Raw genomic sequence first — 27,785 nt, forward strand, 5'->3', positions numbered from 1 at the left:
TGGATAGCAAATATTTTGATGAATGAATGTCAGGAAGGCACCAACCACCTAAAGGTGGATTAGGGGAAGGTGGGGCAAGACGACCATATGGGGCAAGAGGAACAATCGCTCGTACGGCCGTAATTTTTACAATTTTGATTATTTCCAGTATGAGGAATTGTTGCTAGCAATGCAATTAGCTGATTCTACTACCACATAACCGCCAAAACGACGTAAATGCCACGGGGCATGAGATTTAATGAAGTTTTTTTCAAAACCTTTGTTTTCTTATAATATTTGGAAAGTACAAAATAAGGCTTAGGGTTCGATTTAAGGCTCATTTTATCAAAATGCTATTTTTCCTAGATCAGTAGTGTCCCTACCAATGACTTGCACCTATTATAAAGTATGATTTAACTTTTGGCTATTTTTGTTGAGAGCTTTTAAAAAACCAAGTGTACCATATGGATTTTTATTATGGAAAAAATACGAATTGCTGCAACATCATATTTTATTGGGAAATAAATACATAAAAGTACTTAAAAACTGATAAACAATTGATAAAAAAAATTCCGTACAAAATATAGTGATATTATGAAAATTTCCTTTTTTTCATCTAAGTAATAATTTGTTTTTGTATAAACGATCAATTTTTTAGTAAAATATTATTAATTAATCTAAAAATTAAAGAAACGTTTCAAATACATTCTAATCTGATGTACCTAAGTGATAACAGTTCAATTGTTAGCAAATTAACATGTTATTTCATGCATTGTTCCTCTTGCCCCAACGGGTTGTTCGTCTTGCCCCACTAGTTGAGAAGAACGTACGGAAAATCAATTTTTTTAAAATCAATTTTTTACATTAAAAAACAGGATTTTTTAAAAACTTCTTCTATCAAAGTCTTAGTCAAGACCTGGAATAAGATGATTATAAAAAAATCCGACAGATTTTTAACGTTTTTGATGGGTTATAACGAGCATTTCCATAGCTTGTTACACTTGCCCCACTTTCCCCTAAGTAAGGTTTTTTTCTGAGAAGTCCTAAGCATTACTCAAAACTTTCCCGAAGAACCAAATCAATCAGAAAATCCGTTCTCAAGATATAGATTTTTGAATATTTTCAAAGCCAAAGCTGTATGGACGAACTAATGATGAAAAATGCAAAATTATAAATAAAATAATCTTGATCCAAAGTCTCAGAGAATTTGTTTAACAGGAAAGTTATCTCAAATCCCTGTTACGTAGCCAGCTGAATATTCTCAATACTCTTTCAATGGCTACAACTTTGCATTACATATTTCCAGTACACTTTGATATCATGACATTACCATGATTAATTTAAAATCTCAACGATCCACAATAAGGAAAAGCAATGATGCTGTGCAACGATTTAACTTTTATGTAAAGTTCTCGGCAGCAGGCTTGGTCGAATGGTTAAGCTGTCCGCTTTGTAAGCGGATGATTCTGGGTTCAATTCCCACCTGCTCCAACCTTCTATCGGATGAGGAAGTAAAACGTCGCCCCGCTCTTGGTTGTTGTTAGGCCGTTAAGTCATTCCAGATAATGGAGTCGTCTCCCTGCTATAAGTACAAACAACACACCAAACCAAACCTGCTCCGGTGGCATCGCTAGCGGTGGTTGGACTCGCAATCCAAAGGTCGTCAGTTCGAACCCTGGGGTGGAAGGTTCCTTGGAGTATAAAGAGGTTTGGGTGCTCTCCCCATTCAAGCCTTGGGACTCTTTGGTTCGAGCAGAAACTTGCAATAGAGACCACGAAAGACCTGGGGGTTGTTAATGTGGATGGTTTGTTTGTTGTTGTAAAGTTCTGTCATTAAGTTTGAATTGATACTAAAATTACAGCTTCTTCCATCAATCACTGTTTCTAAAAGTGACTGCGAAAAGCGGACATCCGCCATACGCATCCGCTGTTTACACGTGTTAACAAAGCGTTAAGATTAATTACCTGCCTGCCAATCGCACCTACTAATTAACACATTGCACCCAAGTGATGGCAGCGGCGGCGCCATCATTATTGGAAATCCACACCCTTGTGGTTCATCGGCATTTGTTCTACAATCACGAGTGGGCGGGTGGTACCAATACTGACTGCGCGTAATTGTAACGCAACGCATCGGGCTCATTGTGCGTGAAATGCCGCTTAGAAAGTGCCGTCCATTAAAACCGCCCCCTCCCACCAACCACCAACGCGGTCGGCGGGTTCCGTGTGAGTGATCCGGCCGAAATACTTACCTATTATGTTTTACTTTAGTTTACTTACCGGAAAGACATAAAAGATCAACCGCAAACAACATAGGGTACAACAAAATAGGGGTACATTTTCTTGTGAAGTGGCTCTTAAGTGTCCAAAATTTAGTTTGATTTAGCGCATTTTTTTTTCTAAGTTGCGAAAAAACTATTTTAAAAGATTTTGGATGAGACATCTTTAAAAATCTGTTTAAGGATTGATATATTTGCTATATTAGACAGTTAAGAGCCACAACCCTAGAAGAAATCAAATCCAGTTCAATAATTAGTTTCACCGCCTTCGCACCATCCTCGATGGTGGAGCTTGGGAACCAAGATTGGTCTTGCATGAATCACGACGATGGACCCATAATACGCGTCTTCATCGTGGTGAAACAATTGCTTTCGCACAATTAGTATAATTTATGTTTTTTTTTGTTTTCGAGAAGTGGTTGAGATTTAATTTTTCGGTTTCGCTTTATTCGTTTCTCGTGGTGTAAATTGATGGGGGTCTTAAGCGAAGAAAGCAATGAAAACTTGGATCGATTCACGAGAAAAACTCTGCTCGCGAGCATGGCATGCTGCTGGGCTTTCGACACGCAAACCGTGGTCATTTTGGAAGAGGTTAGGTTAAACAGCGTCCGTTCAAATGTCAAAATTCATGCATAAACGCTGGCATTCAAGAAAACTTGTTTTGAAAGTGCATCTGTAGGTCAATTCCTCCCATGGGTGCTAATTACCGACAGACATCTACCACAAGGTCATCAGGCTTAACGACCCCCAGGCCAAACCGCCAACGGTAGCCATAGTAACGAGCTGTAATTGTCCCAATCAAGCAACCTTACCCAATGGTCATCATCTTTGGCGGTAGCCATCGATTGCATCACCGCGCGATGGTCACCGCTGTCATTAATCAACACTGGCGTCAATTAATCTCTCGGCTCGGCTCTTTTCTCAAAAAACTAGCGACACGATTTCACCTTCCCCGAGGGGTCCACACGCTCGATCCAAAGCGATTGGGTCAGAGATGTCCCTCCGGGCGGTTACGCGCCCCTCTTTCAATAAACGATTTCTTCTTTCAGTAGACCAGCTACCATGAGACCCCCTGGTAACGGGTTGCCATGATGATGCATCAGTCCCGTCGCCAACAGCAACCGCCCCAGCAACCACCGCCGCCGCCAACGCCTGCTGCGACCGGTCCCGGACCGGGAGGAGGCGGCAAGGGTGGAGGTCCTGGCGGAACGACAGATGGACCTCCGCGCAAGGGAGGGATTCCGATCTTTCGGAACAATCGAAGCGCCAGCAGTAGCCGGATTAACTCGATTGTCGTGGGCCCCAAGGTGGACACCGGACGGAGGTCCGTCCAGCAACATCAGCAGCAGCATCAGGAAGCTGGTGGAGGGCGAGGAAGTGAAGCGGGTTCCGATTTGGACCACATAGATGAGGATATGTTCTCGAAGGTGCCAAAGATGGAACTGCTCAAGGTGAACTATGTCAACCTGAAGAACGATGGGGTCGCCGGAAGTGAAAAGAAAAAGACGGCAGAGGACAAAAAGGCTGCAAAGGGTACGGTTGCGGCGGCAGCGCCTACTAAGGGGAACGTGGCGAATGCCGTCAAGAAGCAGCTGACCACGAGCAGCGTGAATCTAACGAGTAACGCGGGTAACGGCTCAACGTCAAACTTGAGCGATGCGAAGGCTAAATATTTGGTCTACAAAAAGCACAACGGGTTCGGATCGAATACGTCGATCGCGGAAATTGGGGCAAAGTTGCAATATATCAATGATACGGATTTGAAATCAAAGAATGGGAAGAAAAAGTACGCTCTGTTTGACAACAAGAAAAAGAACAAACTGGAAACGGTACAGTATTACTTTGACAGCAGGAGTTACGAGCGTTACGTGGACAATAAACTGTACGGAACCGTCGGTGGGGGGAACAAGGAGCAACAACCTCCGTCCAAACCGGAAGCCGAGCAAAAACCAGACCCCAAACCTCAAAGCCCGGGCGATGTTGAAAAGCGACAAAGTTGGGATTTGCGCACTAATCGGCCAAGCATGCTGCGCGTAATCAATCAATCAACCGCGGCCAAGAAACCTACCCCGGAAAACAACCAACAGCCGGCGAAAGGTACCTTCAAGCAGCATCAACCACAGCCGCACATTCCGGACACTAACAATCGCATTTTCAAACTACAAAAGAGCCATACCAGTACTAATCTGATTACACGCCATAGATCAATGAACGATATTCATCGGATAAATCAATTATTCCTAGAGTCGCGGGCGTTGTCGCCGATCGAAAGTCAACCGGCCCCATCCCTTCCGTCCATCCAACCGTTACTGTCGCGCCAGCACAGTAGCAGCGTGATCGCGCTCAACCGGAAAATTGTCAGCAAAAATCCGGCCCCACCGTCCGCCGTCATCGCCGGTGGAATGGTGCGCGAAAATGTGCACCGCTTCGAGAAGAACAAGGCAAAGAGTGACGAAATGTCCGCCAAACAGCAAAAGTACCTGGTCCACAAACGACTTAGCGCACGCTACAAAGCGGAAGAGAGTGCCCTTTCGATCGCCGCCGCGGCAAATGCAACGCCGTCTCAACCGGTGCAACCTGCCGTGAAGTCGATTTCACCACCCCCACCAGCTCCAGTAATTGCCGCGATCGGATCGGACGACACGATCAGCAAGCGCATCCGAAGGATCATCGACGGTCACAACGGACACAGCGGATCAACGGAAACGATCGATTTCGAAACTACGAAAAAGCAGGAAGTCAAGCGGGAACCCATCAGGGTACGATCCAAATCTTTGGAGCGGACACTTAGCGATGACGACATGAGCACGATCAGTGCCAAGAGTAGCAAAACTACGTGCGGGTACAAAAACTGCAAGTTTCCCAACTGCCCGATGTCATCGTCTTCGTCTTCTTCCGCGTCTTCTACGGTGTCCAGCTCTTCGTGCTCGTCGTCAAAGAAGTGTCCCTCGGCGGCGGAGAGTCACAAGAGCAGTTTCAAGTGCAAAGAGAAGGAACATCCGGAGATTATCTGCGGCAAGCGGACGTCGATCGTGATCAACGACAGCGACAGCGAAATCTTCCTAAACAACGCGCTGAACGATAAGCTCAACAATAGTTGTGAAAATGTTCGCGTGATTTCGTCCAAGATCAAAGAGATCGATCTGGAGACGAATCGGATGATCATCGAGAAGTGCGTCGAACCGATCACGGAAATTACGGAAACGGTGCTGGCGCGACAAAAGTTCTGGAATCAGCAGAACCAGCGCAACATCAAGTTGAAAAACAACCCGCAGCACAAGCCTTACGACGACAAGGTCAACATCAACAACAAGATCAAGAACGAGGACAACAACAGCATAAAGATTTTCATAACCAACCAGGTACCGAGCAAGACGGGATCGCAAAATTCCACGACGAACCTCAGCGAACCGGTTTCGCTGATCTCGACTTCGGCCAGCGGAAGTTCGGCCAGTTCGGCAGCCTCGACCGTAAGCTCGAACGGAGCCGAATCCGACAAGGACGATGGCTACTACGATCAAAGCGAGCGATCGCTCAGTCCAGCAGAAAAGCAACCCCTGTCGATTGTAAGTACGGTCAGCACGGGAAGCACCGTTTGCAGTGACGGAAGTAACATGTCGAGCGTTACATGCAGCAATGGAAACGGTGGGAACCGTTACACTTCAAAGACGAGCATTCGATTGGGCTGTGAGGGACCGCTGTTCTGGAACAATAATTTCTTTGAGGATTTGGACAGCGGACAATCGCTGGGACACAACGATGGGGACAATAACAGTACCGGTTCGGGGACGGGATCTACCGGTTCGGGATGTTGCAATAATTCGGGAAGCTGCTGTTGCTGTTGCCGTCGGCGACGGAGTATTGCACTGGGAAGCAATAGTTGCATCATCAGCTCGATTGACGTTGGTGGCGGCGGCTGTAACGGTTCTGTTGGCGGTGGCGGCGGCGGCGGCGGCTCCAATGGTGCCAACGGCGGCTGCTCCGGAGGTAACAACGGGGTGGTACTGAGAAAAGCTCAACTCGGCTGCCAATGCGGAATGGCGCAGCACAACAGCAAGGTAATTATATCTGCTAGCATTGCGAGTGCTCTTTATGTTTCTTTTCTTCCCTATAACAGCAGCGCAAGATTGGAAGCCATAACTCAAACTTTCTTCCGGACTCTAAATAAATAATGAGGTGAAAATGAGCCGCTCCGTGCTGCGGGTGAGCAGCGGCGCACTCGCAAACTGTCAAAATCGGCGGCTAATTTAATCCGATCCAAGGAGGCGTGTCACGGGTTGGTGGGTTTGTGTTGGGTCCGACGGTCATTTGCAACGCTTTCGACGCGCCGTTTTGGCCCAAAGTAGGCAAAATTTAGGCTAATTTGGAGGTGCGATGTCGGCCTCTTGGGCACGCACTTGTTCCGGGGCTTCAATTAGGGAGGGGGCTTTTCACTTTCGCGGAGATGATGGTCATTGCAGCTTTGTTTACCTAAGCGGTGCAAGATCGCATCTTGGATCAAGTAACCATGGCTAATCGGGCAATTTGAGGTTAGCAGTATTTACCCTTAATGGATTTTAAATATAAGTTGATTTTGTGTTAAACTTATTTGTTTTTAAATGCAATACTTCTTAAAAATATATCAGCAAACCAATCATAATATCTTTAGTGCTAGATCGTACTTGAGGTCTTTCAACCGTCCAAGTAAGCATTGCTAATCGACGACGAGGTGTACGCGGTGAAATGTGTAGCCTACTGTGTTTGCTGCGTTGTGGCAACAAGTCCGTCAGCAAGAGATCATACCGCGCACGGAGGAAATATCCAATTTACTGTCCCGTTACACGTTAAATGAGCAACTAGTGTAAAGCACCCAGCGTTTATTCCATTTGCAGCAAATAAAAGATGAATGTTTCTCATTTTCCACGCCGCATCACCCCCTCCCTGCCTTTGGCGGAACTTTGTGTTCTGGCCAAACCATTAGCACCTGTAACTAGAAGCTTTACGAAGGAAGAAAGAAGTTTTTCGCAAGAATCATTAGTCCGTAAAATTGCATAACACTCAGTTTCCTCACCCTTTTTGCAAAGTTTAACTAAAGAACCGCTAATCGTAACGCTTCTTCTTCATGCTCCCCAGATCGACGGCTTCACATCACGGCCCCGGTCGATCGAAGGCCCGCCGGACTCGGGAATCTCCATCAGCAGCGACACCATCATTGCCAGCTCGGACAGCGATCTCAATCTGCAGAGTCAAACGGTAAGTCACAATTAACTGTCAACAGTCAACAATCAAGCGCTAATGGATTTATTGTGTTGTTTTATGTTGGTGTTTCTTTTGTTGCTGCTACTGTGTAGGATTCGGACGAACGGAAGCTGAAACGAGGACACGTGCTGGCCGAGCTGCTCGAGACCGAGCGCATCTACGTCGCGGAAATGGGATCGATTCTGAAGGTGAGTGTTTCCCCGCCGCCAAACCGATGAGTTTTGATGACGGCTTATTAATTGGCGCTAAATTGTTGCAAAGTGGTCAGGAAGACACGGTACCGATTTAAATGGAATGTGGCCGAGCTGAGCTTGTAAAGTCATGAATATTAACTGCGGATAATCAAGTAACAAAAAAATCGTTGTCTTAGTATGGGTCTTGTTAGGTCAAAAATGACCCCAACACTGCTCTAAAGCTAAGATTTTGAACCTTCAGCCTTCTTCTAGACTTTCTTGACCTGTCATGTACTCAAAGTGGGCCCCCGTTGAGAATCGCAGCTTTTAAATGATCTAGAAATACTTGATCCAAGATGGCGGTGTTAGAATATTGGAAATATTCATTTGATAATGAAACAGTAAGCTTATTGCAAATGGTTTTCAAAGTTTCTGTGGCCCAAATCGACCCGTAAAATCAGGGCGTAAAAATATTAGTGCAGAAATCATCAAAAATTTTATGGAAATAGAAGTCTAATCAACTGAAAACAGTTATAAATGCATTTTTCTGCGTTAATAATCATATTTTACATATTTGAGCTGATTAATATATAATTGTGAAATCTTTATGCCTTTCTTACTAAAGAAAGGTATAGGTTTTACTTTAAGGCTGGACGCCATTTTCATCTTCGTAAATATGTCGATTCAGCATGAATTTTAAGCGGAAAAATCGCCAAAAAATCACACTGCATCGATTTTCGACGCTCTATCGATTCACCTTGACAGAACTCGTCTAGCTCCAACCCTCGAATTTTGAGAAAATGAATTCCGTGAAGTTCGAGTGATGTCCGTGTGGGGTAAAATTTTTGCCAAATTTTGTGTCGCGTAATCCTCGGCTCCCCTATTTTCGATTTGGATTGTTCCAAGTGCATTTGAAAGCTGGTGTGCTGAACAAGGGTCATTTTGAGTCCGAATTTCGAAATATCCATCTGTTTTCGGATGCGGCCAGACATTTCAACAAAATACACAGTTTTCAAATGAAAATATGGTAAATTTTTTTCATTTTCATATCTTTTATTTATCTCAAAAATTGCATTTTTCGAGCTCTACAACCTCCCAAATTTTCATCCAGATCCATGATCTAGTTCTGGAGTTAGAGCCGTTTGATTAACCTACCAAAAGAAAAAAAAACCCTAAAAAAAGGTAAAAGCCCACCTGGTGGCCTTCGCCAACACTTTTCATTTCCGATTTTATCCGAAATTTCTTTCTACATTCATAGTACAGACGATGAGTGAGCATCTGTAACAAATTAGACATCGATAGGCAATCCGGATCAATTTTTAGAGCGATTTACTTTTGCCTTTCTTACTAAAGAAAAGTATAGGTTTTACTTTAAGGCTGGACGTCATTTTCATCTTCGTAAATATGTCGATTCAGCATGAATTTTAAGCGGAAAATTCGCCAAAAAATCACACTGCATCGATTTTCGACGCTTCGTCGCCAAGTCGACAAGTTGCCAAGTTGAGCTACGAATACTGGCGCGAGAATGCTGGCGCATATCTGTATTGGCTCGACTTGTACTCGTTTGTAGTAGCTTGTCTACCGATGTTTCCTACAACATGTAAGATATCGTAGCTTTTCGGTTACTTTTGCCCTGTCCGTTTTTGCATAACTGTCCAATGTTTATGCAAAAACTTTTGTGACATAGGACATTCATCCGGCTACAATCAATTCGTTTTCCGTGTGCTCCTCAAATCGCCTAAAAGTAGACTTCACTTTTTCGCGATTTCGTAAGTTTATTTAACAGGGTTCATTGGATTCCAATAGGAGCTTTCTAAGCTTTCTATCGTTTATATCGTTTGCAAAGTTTTCCATGCCGCGGTGTGCTTTGTCACTGACGCATGGGAAGCTTGCTATGCTCGCGTTTGTCATAAACTCTTGTTTGATTAAGAATGTGTACGATTACAAATATTCTTTTGGTGAAAATTGCGTTTTTTATTTTTTATGGAAAGCATATCATTTATAATACTTTGCTTTCATCATTAGACTTTCTTTTGTACTGACGTTATAAATAAACAAAGTCGTTGTTATGAATTTAAAGAAGATATTCTACTATTGTTATATTCTTTAGCAAGAAAGGCTCTAGCTCACCCCAGGTGGGATTAAATCGGGTTTTTCAATAATGTCCAATATCCAAAAAAAAAAATGCAAAAAAAAACACAAAAAAGCTGTTTATTGGACTTATAAACTTTTTTTTTATTGTTATGGGGGCAGGGGGGGGGGCAGAATGGACCGCCTAAGGAAAATGCGCCAAAAACCATAGAAAAACATAACAATTTATGAATTCAGTGTCGTAGGCTTATGCTTTGAGATGTTCCCTTCAATGATGTATAGTTGGTTGATGGAATTTTTAAGCTAAAAACTATTTTTCATGCAATTTAAAAAAAAAATGTATTTCGACTACTTTTCCAGGGTTTCATTTTGTCTAATAAAACGTTGAAGGGAAATAATAAATGATTTAAGGGACCTTTCTAACATAGTTTCCATGAAGTTAGACCACTTTTATGAAAATAGTCACTTACAAAACAAACATGTTTGAAAATAGTTTTAATATGTTTAAATAAGACACTATTTTTACAAATAAGCATCAAAACAAGTTAAAAAATCAACTAATGTTGTATCAAACGTGATTAGTGAAGCTACCAGTAGTGAAATTATCCATTTAGCTCAAATTTCGTAACTTTTGATTGTTTGTATAAGGCAGGAAAAGGGTGGTCCATTCTGACCCAAGTACATTTTAATTTAACACTTCCATCCCCAAGCCTCTCAAAGATTTGAAGGTTCCGTTGTTGTTTGTTTACCTTGCCTAGCTTCCGTGGCCGTGAGGTTACGGGTTTCGCCTTGTGAGCGGAAGGTGATGGGTTCGATTCCTGTCTGGCTCGGCAAAGTCAGATCCCTTCAAAGAGTAATTCTACTCACTGGGAATACTGACCGGTAGGGGATGGGTTTCGACTAGCGGCGTGCTGGGTTTCCAATCCAGAGGTCGTGAGTTCGATTCTCGTACCGGGATGATGAATTTAAAAATTTAATTTAAAACATCTAGTAACATTATAAGCATTGAACAATCTTTTTCAAACGATCCTACTTTTCAGAAAGCTTATTTAAAAACCTCTAAATAAACAACATTTGCGTGGTTTTGTCAATAAATTTACATTTTTACTTATAATTCGAAAAATACAATGAATTCAAACGTCGTTTTCGGTATGGTAACGTTATTTGACGTCCTTTATAAGACCCTTTCCTCACAGTTGGTCTAAATCCATTCTAAAGCCTTGTGGCCCATTCTGCCATTCAAATATTTTAAAATCAAATTATTGCAAGACGACTGAAAATGCAGTTTAATTTCCTTTTTATAGACATATTGAAAGCTTGGCTTGAATTTCATTTTATAAATTTCTGATCTCAATTTTGTTTCAGGCCAATTTTTGAGCCATAATGAAGTATAGACACAAATCTTGCTGCAGAAATACGGGGTTTTGAAAAAAATAGGAATAAGAAATTTGACTCGAAATATTCTTAGGCATCAGTTTTTAATGTAAAATTTAAAAAAAACGAAACTATTGGCACTACGCCCCCCGGGGCATGGCCTTCCTCTAACGTGGGATTTCTGCTCCAGCGCCTCTGACGAGACAGGAGAAACCGGGACCGACGTTTTACTTCACCATCCGATAGAAGCTCAGTGGATAAGGCGGGAATCGAACCCGCGTCTCATAGCATCATCGGGATCGGCAGCCGAAGCCGCTACCCCTGCGCCACGAGACCCACAATGTAAAATTAAAATGGCAATCGAAAAGATCTTTACAGATAGTTTGGTAAAATGCACCGTTTTCAAGTAGAGCCACCTAAATAATTTAACTAGAGGTATCTTCATATGAAAATGTCAAATTTTCAAGTGAAAAGTGTATGGGACCACCCTAACAAAATTCGAAAATTGTCCAACTATATGTTATTTTTTTAATTTAATTTTGCCCACAGAATCTGAATCTGCCCTCAGAATTGAATCAATGTGTCGAAAAACGATTTTTGGACATATTTTGGCTTTCAATAATAATTTTACATAGACAATCACACATTTTCAAATGAAGATATCTCGAGTTAAAAGAAAATACCCCTGAGATTTTTTCAGCTTTTAAAGCGCTAGATCTCCTCTTTCGAATACAAGCCGGCGTTTAAAATTTGGACTGCCCTTTTTCTAAATATTTATGTTTTTAATTTGTATCTTTTTTACCTTAAAATGGCTGTAACTTTTGACCCTTAAGTCCAATTTGACCAGTCAATTTTTTATTGTTTTTGCTTTTAGTGCCTCCAACATCTTTTCTTTCAAACATCACCCTAAATTGCTACGTTCCATAAACTGATTTTTAAGGTTTGCTTCGATGCTTTCTCTAAATTTGGTCGTAGAAGCCATAGATTGCGAGATAAAAAATTGGTTGCTTGGATTGGATTCCCGAGCAGACGGAAATAACTTGGGAATAACGTTTTTTGATATTTGAAAATACTAGGCCAATAACATTTTATGTTATTTATAACAGGATTTGTTATTCATCGTTATGATGGATTGTTATTGTTATAAAAGACTAATAACATTTCTAGTTATTCTTCGAAGAAATCTTTGTTATTATTTTTTGTTATTTTAACAACTAATCCGATCATCCCAATAACAGTTGGAGGTATTCGTCCATAACAAAAAAAAGGTGCAGGTGGTTATGTTACACATGACCAGTATGACAAAGAACTTTGCAAGATAATTGTTGAAATTTTCGATTACATTGTCTGGTCCAAATTTCCCAAGATTCACTAGATTCATAATTACCATAAAAACTAACTTAATCCACCTATGTGGTTGTTGCCTTCCTCACTTTTTACCAACATTTGGTGATATGATGGGTTTGGACACAAATTCTATCTATCTTCTATATATATACAAAATTTCGACGGTTTTGTTCGAACGCGAATCAATTCAACACGGAACGTCCGATCGAGGTGCTCTTTGTTGCGTTGGGTTCGTATGGTAAGTTCGTGAGTCCAAAGGAAGGTTCTTACGTCAAAAAGTTACAACTTTGGCCACTCCACAACAAACGAAAAAAAGCAGAACGAAATTTGTCAGGTAAGGCTTGTTTCTCAATAAAGAAATACACAAATGTCACTTAAGCGGTCATAACTTGAGACTGAGCGTTGTCAGATCTTCAATGTATTGGACTCATTGGAAAGGTCTTTTGATGACCTATTTAACGATGGGTTGGATAATGGATCCGGACATAGTTTACATACATTTAAGTGAGATCCGGCATCAAAAAAGTACATAAATATCACTTAAGTGGTCATAACAAGAGACAGTGTTGCCAGATCTTCAATATTTTGGACTCATTGGAAAGGTCTTTTGATAACCTATCCAACTATGGGTTGGATAATGGATCCGGACATAGTTTACATACATTTAAGCACTGTGATTTAAATGAGATCCGGCATCAAAAAAGTACATAAATATCACTTAAGAGCGAGTTTTTCACCGATGTGAAACAGGTCGTATCGAGGTGCTCCGATTTGGATGAAACTTTCAGGGTTTGTTTGTCTATACATGAGATGAACTCATGCCAAATATGAGCCCTCTACGACAAAGGGAAGTGGGGTAAAACGGGCATTGAAGTTTGAGGTCCAAAAAACATGAAAAATCTTAAAATTGCTCGCATTTCCGTAAAACTTCATCAATTCCAACTCTCTTAGATGCATTCGAATGGTCTTTTGAAGCTCTTCAAAATGTGCTATATACATCCAGGATTGGTTTTACTTTTTCTCATAGCTTTTGCAAATTACTGTCAAAAATGGATTTTTTTAAAACCTTAATAACTTTTCCCAACAGCCTCCAACACCCATACTCCCACAGGTCAAAAGTTAGGGAATTTCATGGACTATAAGCCTACGGTATTAACTTTTTGGCCAATCGCAGTTTTTCTCATAGTTTGACGATTTTTCTAGAACAAACATTTTACAACGTTAGTTTTTGCCCTGTAGGCCGCCATAGCGGCATTTTTTGGTCTCAATTTTGTCATATTCGGAATCCTCGCACAATTTCACGTAAGTTAGAAGTATTGGAGTTGTAAATTTGATTGAAAAAATTGCCGTTTAGAATGAATTTAAATATTTTTTAACAATTTGTTGGATTGGGGGTGAAACAGGTTTTCGCCTACTTGATACAGCATTTGACGTATTGGTCATAGGGTAAATAAGATCTTTTTCTTTTTTCAAAAATGTTTTATTTAATTATTTTTTAAAGAAATATTACAACTCCAATACTTCTAACTTACGTGAAATTGTCCGAGGATTCCGAATATGACAAAATTGAGACCAAAAAGTGCCGTCTTCTCGGTCTACAGGGCAAAACTAACGTTGTAAAATGTTTGTTCTAGAAAACCGTAAAACTATGAGAAAACTGCGATTGGCCAAAAGTCAGTACTGTAGGCTTATAGTCCATGAAATTCCCTAACTTTTGACCTATGGGAGTATGGGTGTTGGAGGCTGTTGGGAAAAGTTATTAAGGTTTTAAAAAATCCATTTTTAACAGTAATTTGCAAAAGCTATGAGAAAAGTAAAACCAATCCTGGATGTCTATAGCACATTTTGAAGGGCTTCAAAAGACCATTCGAATGCATCTAAGAGAGTTGGAATTGATGAAGTTTTACGGAAATGCGAGCAATTTTAAGATTTTTCATGTTTTTTGGACCTCAAACTTCAATGCCCGTTTTACCCCACTTCCCTTTGTCGTAGAGGGCTCATATTTGGCATGAGTTCATCTCATGTATAGACAAACAAACCCTGAAAGTTTCATCCAAATCGGAGCACCTCGATACGACCTCTAGAACAAACCGAGCAGAATCTACAAATACTGCCTCTTAAGTGGTCATAACATGAGACAGGGTTGCCAGATCTTCAATGTTTTGGACTCATTGGAAAGGTCTTTTGATAACCTATCCAACTATGGGTTGGATAATGGATCCGGACATAGTTTACATACATTTAAGCACTGTGATTTAAATGAGATCCGGCATCAAAAAAGTACATAAATATCATTTAAGTGGTCATAACAAGAGACAGGGCTGCCAGATCTTCAATATTTTGGACTCATTGGAAAGGTCTTTCGATTACCTATCCAACGATGGGTCGAATGATGGATCCGGACACAGTTTACATACATTTAAGTGAGATCCGGCATCAAAAAAGTACATAAATATCACTTAAGTGGTCATAACTTGAGACAGGGTTGCCAGAACTTCAATGTTTTGGACTCGTTGGAAAGGTCTTTTGATAACCTAACCAACGATGGGTTGGGTGATGGGTCTGGACATAGTTTACATGCATTTATGTGAGATCCGATTCGCAACTCTGACACTTTTTATACTTAACTTTTGAACTACTTATCGGATCTTCAAACAATTCAATAGTGCAGTATGGGGCACCAAACCGGATCGAATGCAACTTATTTGACTCAAATCGGATCAGCCAGTGCCGAGAAAACTTGGCAAGAATTTTGAGCACCAAGGGAATACGCACACACATACACACACACACACAGACATTTGTTCAGTTTTCGATTCTGAGTCGATAGGTATACATGAATATAGGTCTACGAGCTGTTTTTCAAAAGTTCATTTTTCGAGCAGGATTATAGCCCTACCTCAGTGAGGAAGGCAAAATTGATACCCATTTTACCCCTACTCTTATGGTTCGACAAATGTCCCCCCATCGGAACATCCCCGGGGCCTCCGGCACTCCGGATTGTGGCCACTACTGCCGAAATGTCAAATTTCATGTCCAGTATCAAAAACCATAATGTTTGATACCCATATTACCCCAACTCTTATAGTCCGCCAAATGTCCCCCATCGGAACATCCCCGGGCCTCCGGCCACTCCGGATTGTGACCACTACTGCCGAAATGTCAAATTTCACATTCAGTATCAAAACCATATAGTTTGATACCCATATTGCCCCAACTCTTACGGTCTGGAAAATGTCCCCAATCGGAACATCCGCGGGCCTCCGGCCACTCCGGATTGTGGGCACTACTGCCGAAATGTCAAATTTCATATCCAGTTTCAAAAACCATAATGTTTGATACCCATATTGCCCCTACTCTGATGGTTCGGCAAATGTCCCCCCATCGGAACATCCCCGGGGCCTCCGGCCACTCCGGTTTATGGCCACTACTGCCGAAATGGCAAATTTCATGTCCAGTATCAAAAACCATAAAGTTTGATACCCATATTGCCCCAACTCTTACGGTCCGACAAATGTCCCCCCATCGGAACATCCGCGGGGCTTCCGGCCACTCCGGATTGTGGCCACTACTGCCGAAATTTCAAATTTCATGTCCAGTAGCAAAAACCATAAAGTTTGATACCCATATTGCCCCAACTCTTACGGTCCGGAAAATGTTCCCCCATCGGAACATCCCTGGGGCCTCCGGCCACTCCAGGTGGTGGCCAGTTCCAATGATCGACTCCCGCGACTACCATGTCTTAGCTGGTCCTTGCCTCCAAGCCATCTGCTCCCAGACCTCCAGGCCGTCTGCTACCGGGCCACCAGGCCATCTGCTTCTGATGTGTTCTCGTCGACGTCCAGCAATAGAATGACTTTTCAGGACCGACCGAGCCGAGTTTTGTTGGCTCGTCGACGATCCGAAAATTATGTATGTGTGAGCATTTAAACAACCAACGCGAGGTCCGCTTCGGATGAAACCTCGGTAGGCACTGAATTTGTCTGAGGCTAAGTGCTAACTTAAATAGTATCGCACGGCATGTTGCAACCATGGTGCTACATTCTCGCGTGACAGTTCCACGGAAGGAGGAGGCAAGGCAAAATTTGCTAAGTGCTAGATACTTGAATCTGATTAATGTGTTCGGGAAAGGTTGCGCTTGACCAATCAGCGTTCGCTATTCTTTAGTAGTTTTATGTTAACTTTTAAGTACTTAAATAAATAAATACTGTAATAAACATGTTTTAAGATCATTAAGTAAGTCTTCCCCTTTCGTTTGGTGGGTAAAACGTTCAAATTGGTCGAGAGGGAAAAAAGATACAATCGTTTGAAATCTTGCACTTTTTTCGAAAATTTGCTTCTACGCGTTACATTTCGCTTCGCGAAAAATCTGGATTGCTACCCTTGTATAGAGCCCTAAGACAAAGTTCTTTGTCAAAACGTTATTCCGAAGTTGTTTTGGCTTTCAACTAATATCAGACCAATAACAAACTTTGTTATGATAACATAAACTGTTATTAAACTCTTATGCTAAAATGGATTTTGCAAGAATTTTCCATAACACTATCTGTTATTTTAACAGTATTTGTTACTGAAATGGCATGAATTTAGTTATTACCGTCTGTTCGGGTTGGATTGCCCAACAACTTTCCAGAAGACAAAAATATCTCAAAAATATTCCTGAAAAGTTAGATTTTTAAAATCACCCTAATCGTTAACCATTATTTTCAACCAAACCAAAAGTTGCCCCTTTTCATCTGCAACAACTCTTCTGGAGACAAAAAAAAAAATCCAAAACTTCACCATTTTTCGGAAAATCAATTTTTCACTTAATTTTGCGATCTGGACCACTGTGCCATGTTGCAAAGTATGAAAATATGAGTTTATTTTTTTCAAAATTTTGGTATCTTGTGAATGTTTAGAATACAGCATTAATTATTTTACACTTAAAATTGTAGTACTGAAACACGATTTTTAACTACGCGCGTCGTTTGATAGAAATAATTCAAATCATAGAATAAGAGTATTTCTTTAAAGAGCAATTCCAGCTCAAATCAGGATTTTTCTGGTACTTTTGTACCCGACCCTCTCCGATTTCAATGAAACTTTGTAGACATGTTATCCTAGGCCTATATAAGTCATTTTTTGTGTATATGGAGCCAATAGTACTCGAGAATAACATTTGAGAAGGGCGTAAGGTATTTAAATATTTTAGTATTTTGCAATTTAAAAATTACTGTATCTCGAAGCCGTTGCATCGTTTCCGTTAAAAATATTTACGAGACTGAAAAACCTAGTCTACGGAGACTTTTATATAAAATTGTCTGGAGAATCGATTCCCACTACCGGTTTTTTTTAAATTTTGACGTTTAGACCACTTTTCAAAAAAACAGTTTTAGTAAATGATTTTTGTATTTTTTTAGGAGAGACATACCATCCTGCATTTTTTGTCAGTCTTTTAGTAACATCTTAGGCTATTTCCTCAAAAATTTTGAACGAAAAAAAATCGTGACATCACCTTCAAATTTAAGTTTTAGACTTAAAAATCAAAAAATCTCATAGATGTGGCGTGTATTTTTGTTTCAGTGTATTTTTTCAGAAAGCCCGTCCAATTTCCTACAAGTTTGTCTTTGACCACTTTTTGATACGACGCAACGGCTTCGAGATACAGTAATTTTTAAATTACAGAATACAAAAATATTTAAATACCTTACGCCCTTCTCAAATGTTATTCTCGAGTACTATTTGCTCCATATGCACAAAAATGGCTTATGTAGGCCTAGGATAACATGTCTACAAAGTTTCATTGAAATCGGAGAGGGTCGGGTACAAAAGTATCAGAAAAATTCCTGATTTGAGCTGGAATTGCTCTAAAACAATGAATTGAAAACAAAAAAGTATTTGCTTAAAAAATTGTGAAACAGTGCAAATTTATGTGAAATATACCATCTTTTGGTACCCATATAGAAAATTTACACTTTAAAACAAAACAAGGAAAAACCATGGGAAACAAATTGTCTAACGGAATGTTCCCACTTGAAACAGCAACACGGTCAACGCCTGCTGCATCTATCTCAATTTGATCGTACCGACTAAGAAGTGATTATCACGCCACGCGTGATGGAGGCAATCAACACAGGTTTTTGTAGTGAGCCTGATTGAAGTGCCGATCTTCAGTGGACAGAGCAGGCGCAGACAATCGAGACCACAATAATTCTTCAGCGGTTGTTCTGATTTAGAAAAGGTGCACTACTGTACATGCCATGCCTACTACGATCTACGATCTCCGGGAAAGTCTTTTGGCCGCCATAAACTTCAGTCCGTGACCTGTGACCGTCGGCCTGCTACGATGATCACGGCTAGTTCCAGCTGGCTGCAGTGCGAAACCATTTCACTTTTTCATACGGCTCAATTTTGTGGGTCACGCCGGCGTTTTGTCTTAACCAAGCTTGCGCATAAACATGTGGTGGATCGCTGGACCGCGATTAGCATGCATACGCTATCATTCAGCGAGGATCAAGGTCAGACCTGGCGTCGTCGTCGTCGTCGGGAACATCTTCACGAACAATCTCCCGTGGACGAAAATTGCCCATAATTATTCATCGAAAGTCGAGAAATCAGGTACCGTTACGTGGTTGAACTAAGCGCGACAAGCGCGCATTACCATATTTATGAAAATTTTGAAAACCAAAAAGGTGAAATTTGGACAAGATCCACCAAAGACAATTCATCCCAAAGTATTAAAGCCGGTTTTTAACGGCGACTACCGTGCGGAAAAATGGTTTCCCTCGCACCTTCGTCCGTTGTGGGTCTTTTGTATTGGTACGTGGCCAAAAAGCATAATAATGCGACGAAATCGGGGTCAGTTGGGCCAGCCACCGAAAAAAACAGTGCTGACCCACTGATTAAGGTGATGGGAAACCCTCGCGAGATGGGTTTTGATTACGGGGCTTACGTGTGATGTGGTGGTGTTGATGGGTGTGGTCATTTGGTCATCTTTGGAAGTGCAGTAATTAAGCCGAAGATGCAAATAATTAAGTGCTACCGTAAGAAATAATCGCTCGGTGGCTACGCGGCGAAATAATCAACAAAAAATGTAACGCTGGTAATGAAACAAAATTTTATTATTTATTTTAATGTATGCCACAAGTTATTCAGAAAGTCAAAATCCGCATAGAATTAAAAATATAAAAATATTCTTTATGATTATTTTTACCACCTGGTGTAACAAGTTTAACAGTCAATAACGGCGCTGTTTGAAATTCTCGGTTCCGCTAGACTACCCACTGTTTGGTCGATTATAAAGTTTTGTTCAACATCGATATCGTAAAAAAATAAGCCTGTTAAAATCTAGAATGAAATCCCCCTCTAAAACCGCAATAGATAACTGTTTAGCACTTTTACATGGTAATGTTATGCTACAGCCTGATCTGATGATGGTCGGTACCCACCGATGACCAACTGCCTGAAACCCCGTGCTCGAGTCCATTACCCATGTCCAACTTGCCCATCATACAGAAACTGTTTATTGTTATTGCTTATCTTCTTCGTTACCTTACTTTTTTTTTGCTAAAGGTTTACTGTTTCGGTGGGGAAGACAGCAACTTCATATGGATCGCTTGCACACACACACACACTGACTAGTTTCACTTATTTTGCACATTTAAGCAGTCCAAGTCCGTCTAAGTCAGAGCACTTCAAGTGATTAATTTAACCTTCAATTGTTTTTGTTTTGTGCCAAAAGCAAAAATTCAGGTGAAATAAAAAAAATTATTCCTTTTTACGATTAGTGAACATTTAAAAAAATTAAATATCTTGAAAAAAATAATGCCGTAACATTTAGTCAAGTCACTTGAGGGTTGACCAACTGACTGACTGACTGAATGGTTTGGTTCTTTATTTATTACCCATTTCTATTCATCATACATTTGCACGGCTTGAAGCAAAAAAAAACTGCAACTGACCACCGAAGCGCACACAGAAACCCATCATCGTCATTATCATCAAAAGACTTGAGCAATTTTAGCATTTCGACTTATCTACTCTTTCCTCCACCTCTTTGTTTATTCCTTGCCTTTTCGCATGTTTCTTCTCTCAAAATGCTTTCACACCCCCGCGCAAATGCTGAAGCAAAACATCCATTAAAAGCCTCAAGCAGGCCATGCGGCGGCACAGACTCAGTCGTCAGCAGGCCGTTGCAACGGAGTCAAAATAAACAGTGCAAATCAGATGCAGGGATGCAAACTTGAGAGTGCTTTCTTCGAGCCGGCAGTGAAGATTCGCATCTTCAGCAGAGCTGCTGCGCGCAGTTTTGCTGCGATTTATGGGCGAAACTGGGCAGAGAAAATATAAACAGCGACGCGGCGAAGGATTCCGTTCAGTGCATCCGTCCTGTCGTCTATTGGACGAATGCTCGCCACTTGGGTGGTGTATGTGGTTTATTTACTTATTTATACCAAAATTTGACCTGCATTTTCTTGAAATTAAACTTATTTAGGCCGTTGCAAATATTTTTCAAGGTTTATAACGCCCCCAATTTCAATTTTTATACTTTTTTTATTGAAGGTCTGTGCCGAGCTTCAGGGTGCTCCAAATATTATATATACCAAAAGATGCGCAAGGATCTAACCTACACGCCAATGATGTTGAAAATCAACGCATTTGGCCACTGAAGCGCCTCTTTTTTTACGGGTTAAATCCCATTTAAAATTCAACTGTAAAGCAACAGCTCCAATCAAGCTCATATTTTGGATTTGGGCCCATCGGAACAAACCCTTGAATGCAGGGCCAAAAAGTATTTTTTTGCAATTCCGTCGTGAAACTACTTACTTTTCCTGTCATTCTTGAACAACGAAATAGCCTACTTTTCTGTACCAAAAATAACAGAATCGAATTCAAAATAAATGCTGAAAAGTTCTACTTTTCAGCACTCAAATGGATGCTGAAAAGTTGAACTTTTCAGCACTTGTTTCGAAAAGTAACACTTTTCAACATTTTTTTGATTTAAACGATATATTGACAAAATACATGAAAATTTGACATTTGTGTGTTTTTGGAATTGCAAAAAATGTTGTATGGAACTCGTTGCAAAACTTGATTTTTTCAGCACTCTTCGTATTTATCCAACTCGGTGAACCTCGTTGGATAAATGTACGACTCGTGCTGAATAAATCATCTTTTTGCAACTTGTTGCATAAACTACTATTTTGTTAGGTACATCCTAACATTTGATTTACTAGGAGAAATATACCCATTTCCGTCACACTAAGCTTTCAACCTATTCTCGTCACTTTTGCAGTAGGGTAGGGTAGTCATCAATGAGACACTTTTGGTTTTCAACTTTCAAAGATTTTGCTCATTTTTTCATCTGCATGTTTTAATGAGCTTTTTGTTGATTTTTTTTTCTTTTAATGTGTTCTAACATTAACCAAAATATGAGATCGATCCGACATCTACAGCCAGAGTTATTCAACTGTCTCATTGTAGACGCACTTGGCAGGAACAATGAGACAGCTGGGGAACAATGAGACACACTACGAAAATCAAGATTTTTCTAGTAAAACATCATGTTTTTGTATTGTTCCATTGCAGGTAACTTGCCTTGAACATTTTAGAGCAATTTTGCCAACATGAAACTTTAATCAACAAAAGTTATACTAAAAAGTATTTAAATTTTGTAAAATTCGTATATTCATACCAAATAACTTTGTATTTTTGGTTAAATGAAGTTTAAACTCTATAAATATGCCAAAAATCACTTTTAATTCATGTTTTGAAAGATTTCCATAGATATTGAAAAGTTTAATGAAGAAAAATCAAAGTGTCTCATTGTTACCCATGAGCTGAAATGAGTGGGGAACAATGAGACAGTCCTGGATACTGGGTATATTCTAAATTTTGGCCAAACCTAATGAAAGAACATTGTAGCCCAACTCAATTCCTATGGAACGTCGACAGAAATTTGAAGAAATATTAGTTTTGGTGTCAATGGCAGCCTACGAGCGAAAAAGTAATTTTTGTCCATAATTTACTTTTACACCCCAGAATCAAACATTTATGAATAACTTTTTAAAGGAGCGTCCATAACCAAAGCCACTATTATGTCAGATGTGTATCTAGTAGACACACCTTTCCCCCAAATATGGGCCTGATTGGTTGAAACTACGACTTGTGAGAGCCATTTTATCATTGTTCCCCGTGTCTCATTGATGACTACTCTACCCTATGTCGCTATTTGAACAACAATTTCAGATACATCAAATAATAGAGAGTTGCTTGCTCAATTTTGTTTGTACTCTTTATTACTTAGAAATAGTTAAAAACATTTATTAAAAAAAAACTATTTTTTTAATTTAAAAAAACACATTTGTTTTATGTGACTTTCCAATATTTTGAATAAAAAATCAATAAATAAAAAAAAGCTAGAAAAAATACGATAAAGAAGCTTCAAACAAATTAAAAACAACCAAAAATTAAGGCCGATTTCGACCATTTTTATTTTTTGAATTGTTTGATTTGGCTCAAACTTTGTGGGGGCCTTCCCTATGACCAAATAAGCTTTTTAGCGTCATTGGTTCGGCAAAGTTGTGAGTATTGAGAAAAAAAAGGTACACGGAAATTTTTTTTTTGTGGATTTTTAATCAACTTTTTTTCACTAAAACTCAATTTCCCAAAATATGTATTTTTTGATTTTCGAGATTTTTTTATATGTTTTAGGAGACAAAAATCCGCAACTTTTGAGCCAATCTGCCGCCGAATTATGATTTTTTTTTTAAATAGTGATTTTTGGTTAAAATAAAAATTTCATGCCAAAAAAAAATTGACGTTATTTTTGAATGCAAAATTGAATTTGCAATCGAAAGGTACTCTACACATTTTTTGATATGTTTTCAAGATATAGCCACCGAAAGTTTGATTTTAGCGATTTTTTTTGCAGTTTTTCGATTTTTAAAAATAGTGACCATAAGTGACCATTTCTAAAATTTTTTTTTTTTGAAAAGTTCACAAAATTTGCTATAAAATTGTCTAAGAGACATTGAAGATTGGACCTCGGGTTGCTGAGAAAGAGCCGCTTTAAGAAAAAGAAACACAAAAATTGAAGTCTGGAGTTTTTTTTTTTTTTTTGAAAAGGTCCTATAAACCAAATTTTCATTTTTTGCTTTTTGGGTGTTTTTGAATACCCCTGACTCAAGGCGGTTCTAAAAACACCCAAAAAGCAAATATTGAAAATTTGGTTTATTGGACCTTTTCAAAAAAAGCTCTAGAAGTTTTCTAAATCTCACCAAAACAACCCACAATTTTGTAATGACGATATCTCAGCAACTAATGGTCCGATTTTCAATGTTAACACATGAAACTGTCGTGAAATTTTCCGATCTTTTCGAAAAAATATTTTTTTTTAAATCAAGACTAACATTTTAAAATGGCCAAACATTGAATATTACGCCCATTTAAAATGCTGGTCTAGATTAAAAAAAATTCAAAATATTTTTTTCAAAAAGATCGGAAAATTTTATTGTAATATTTAAGCTTATAAGATTAGAAAAAATATACATTTACTTGTAGTTGTATGATTTTTTACATGCAGTCAAGCTACTGATTGACCTTCAAACTTATTTTAGCTAACTAATCAAAGTCGCTGTCCTATAAAGTTTTGTTGCGAAATATTAATCAGAGCCAATAATAGAACAATTTTCTATAAATTTAAAATTTCCCGGGGAATTGGACGAAAATTTCCCGTTTCCTGGGAAATTTGAAACCCCGGAACTTGGACGCTCTATAGTGGACCCTCTCAAGTTTTTTTATGAAAAAGGTTATAAAATATCAATATTGGGGCGTCCAAATTTCAGAGGTTTTTAGTTTAAAATTCCCAGGATATTTTTGAAATGGTCATACAAACCGTTTTAATACATTTATAACATTTTTAAAGCTTGAAATACTAGAATTAACTGATTTCAAGGACAGCAGATCTAAAATAGCCGCATTCATTTTTTTAAATGTACTTTGTCGTGCTTTGGATTTCTAATCAATTTAAATTCTTCATGTAATGTTCGTTACATTTGTCCTGATTTGCCCCAAGGAACAATTATAAAATATGAAAGTTTATTTCGAAATAAAAAACATAAATATTCATATCAATAGTTTCTAATCTAAAAAATATGAAATTACATGGATAACACACGGATAAAAATATTTAGAGCAAATCCATAGCTTTGCTCCCGAATTTGTAAACAAAGAAATGTTTCCAAATCGTAATTTTTATACGATTTTGAAAACATTGGCAGCAGAAGTAAAGACATTTTTGACGATTTTGGAAAAAAATCTTTGTTTACAAATTTGAGAGCATAGAGTAAACGGATTTACTTATAGAATTTCTTTCCGTGTACTAGGAAATTTACGTTTCTGTACACAACAATTAAAAAAAACGAATGAGCCAAAATAATGCTGACGATGCCCAAAAAAAATTTAAGTGCTTTAAAAGTCTATCGTTTACCGTCATCAGAGGTGACATTGGGTCTGGGGCGTGAGATTGGGTCATACAAAAATGCAGAAATTTGTTTGACTTAATCTCACCCCCCAGACCCAATGTCACCCCTCATGACGGATACTTATAGTATAACCAAATATAACGATTCCCGTGTTCCGGTAATTCCCGTTTTTGAAAAAAAAATCCCGGGAATTCTCAATGATCAACTGAACAACAACAAATTGGTATGTACCTACACCCAAACGGCGGTCGCATGATTGTGATGCATGGCGGCATGAAAGTATATCAGAATCTGCATGAAAACTGTCCTCATGCATTTTTTGCGATATAGGGGTATGACATTTTTGCCCCATTTATCGACATTACCGACGGCTCTCACAAAAAACCCCTTAACAGAACGAGGATTGTACCACCAACTTCTTGGTTATTGTTCCGACACGCTTCCACCGCGCCATGGACGCTTGATGAAATGTGAGTAAAAGAGCCCCAACATATTCTTCTATTTGGAGTGTTGCTCGGAGACGGGCCAGCATTATATGTGTTGGTGAGAACTGCAGATCTACGATCTACGGGCTTGCTTCAAAACATGTTACAAAATGTGACATTTTCAGCAGCAAATCCGCTGTTGCAGATTTTGAGGTATATTTTTCCTTTGGGTGTACAAATGTAAAACTTGGCATGTTCAGTACATCGTACAACACATTGACTGAAATTTACTTGTCCTTGTGTGTGTGTGTGTGGTCCAATCCAATACCCGCTAACCGGTAGCGAAATTATGGGAAAGTATAGTTTGTATCAGACTTTGTATATGCCGAATGCTGATACAACTTATCTCAGTCCCGGGTATTAGGTGGTGATAGCCCTCGCGCTGCTTCCAACGACCCGTTTCAGAATGACAGAGCTCCTTGCGGTCCAATTCCGAGGTCACTGGGCATTGTTCGGCCCCGCCTAGACATAGAAGCAAGCATCTGAAGGAAACTCGATCTATATTTAGACTTCCAATCCCGTCAGGCAAATCAGGGATCAGCGCGTATTTAATATGAGAAGATAACATGTTTCAACACTACGGATCAATTCACAGCAAGAGTGTAAACCTTCTGATGGCTGACTGCTTAGCGTCCCAGACCACCAATCCAGAGGTGTGAGTTCGAATCCAACCTGATTCATTTTCGTTTTTGTTCATTTTCAAAGTTCAAATTCCTGATTCCAAATTTCAAAGGTACCGGCCGGGATTTGATCTCTGAACCTTCTGCTTATGAGGCAGAAGCCGTAACCATTAAGCCACGGAGCCGATTTGACTGAAATTTACTTGTCCTTTTCGCAAAACTGATTTTATTGACATCTGAGTTGGACATTTTAAATCAGCCATAAAAAGCTCCGAATAATTTTACGGGCTGGTCATGGTCATACAAAATCGTCATGTGAAATTTTCCTGATCGTGTTGGTGTCCTCCGCAATGTTGAAGCTAATGATAAGAGTTTTTAGAAAAAATAGGTAAGAAAAAACCAATTTCAAAAATCATGTTTTGATGCAATATTTAATTGCAATCAAGAAAAATATTATTTAATATATTTTTTTGGTTCAGTTGCTTTTTATGTTATACAGGCATTTGAAGTTGAAATTTTTCGAATAATGTCTTTTTTTTTATTATTATTTAGAAACACTTTATGAACAAAAAGCCCCCCGGTCAAAAAGTTTTTTTAGAGATCTGAAAAAACGACTTTAATTTTTTTTAATATTTTTCAGATGTTTAAAAGGAAAGCCTTTCTGTTTTTTTTGTCCTCAAGCTTAATTATTCCCTAAAACATACACAGAAAAAAATCGATTCTCGTAATCGTGAATTAAGTTCACGAATGTGAGAACCACGAAGGAATTCATTCATAAGTATGGTGCATTTGCACTATAAACGTGAATATATTCCTTCGTGGTTCTCGCATTCATGAATTTAATTCACGATTTCGAGAATTGATATTTTTCCGTGTATGTTCTGTTACTGTTCCATCAACAACCTCTGAGAAATGTAACGCCCCGATCAGTCTGAAGGTAGAATAAAATGGAGCTGACATGGGCCGATCGGGGTGTTAAATTTCCCCGCGGGCACTTTAATCACACCAGATCCCACAATGACACAACAATTCGTGCTCCTGCTGTAACCTACCTTACATGCAAATACGTAACGTTTTCACAACTATCACAGCGAGCAAGCAGGGGTTCCGGAATTCATCACAATCTGCACTCTGTTACGATCATAATACATGAACTTATCTAATCCCTTGGCGGAGCACCTACAGTTACGCCAAGAGTGTTCTTCTAATCAGCGTCTTATCTCTTGTTTTCTCCCTGTGTGAGCATTGTGATGATGATGATGATCATCATTTTCATCTCTTAAAGCACCTGTCGGCAAGAAAAACTCACCCACATCAATAATTTTCCCCTTGACTGCCTTGCCTTGCCTCGCTTTGGCTCTCCACCCTGATATTTAATTACATTTGGGCTCCCTTTTGTGCGCAGCACAACAACTCAGCTAATTTGCACCACAACCAGCGATATGTATGCTGCTGGCTTCTTATACATGATCTCAGCATGTGATGATCGCGATCGAAGCGCGATCGTGGCCAAACTCAGCAAATCCTCTCTATTGTTTTTCCAGTCGATTTCGATAGCTCACCGCGAGTGGAGGGACTCGGCCAAACCCCGAAACCGAACCCGGTCGCCATTTTGAATTCTTTTAAGTCTAATTTTGAATCGTTCTTGTTCTGCGTGATCGGGCGGCGTTACGTGCGTTACGTTACGTCGCGTCCTCTTAATCGCAGCAATCGGCACGTGAAAATTTCGGTA

At 39.6% G+C, this 27,785-nt stretch overlaps 1 protein-coding gene across 5 annotated transcripts in view; it reads left to right on the plus strand.

Annotated features, from left to right (window-relative positions):
• The window catches only part of LOC6047867 (guanine nucleotide exchange factor DBS), a 216,319-nt gene that overhangs the window by 148,185 nt on the left and 40,349 nt on the right, over positions 1–27,785 (plus strand). For 4 of the 5 annotated variants that reach the window (XM_038266278.1, XM_038266279.1, XM_038266280.1 and 1 more), the window contains exons 8-9: positions 7,371–7,490; positions 7,589–7,684. In XM_038266278.1, coding sequence (XP_038122206.1) covers positions 7,371–7,490; positions 7,589–7,684 — 216 coding nt within the window. Of the gene's footprint in view, positions 1–3,307; positions 6,317–7,370; positions 7,491–7,588; positions 7,685–27,785 lie in introns of all 5 variants that reach the window. The other variant, XM_038266277.1, reaches the window with a different exon arrangement.

Source organism: Culex quinquefasciatus, chromosome 3 (genome assembly GCF_015732765.1).
Source record: "Culex quinquefasciatus strain JHB chromosome 3, VPISU_Cqui_1.0_pri_paternal, whole genome shotgun sequence".
In the NCBI taxonomy this organism is placed as follows: domain Eukaryota; kingdom Metazoa; phylum Arthropoda; class Insecta; order Diptera; family Culicidae; genus Culex; species Culex quinquefasciatus.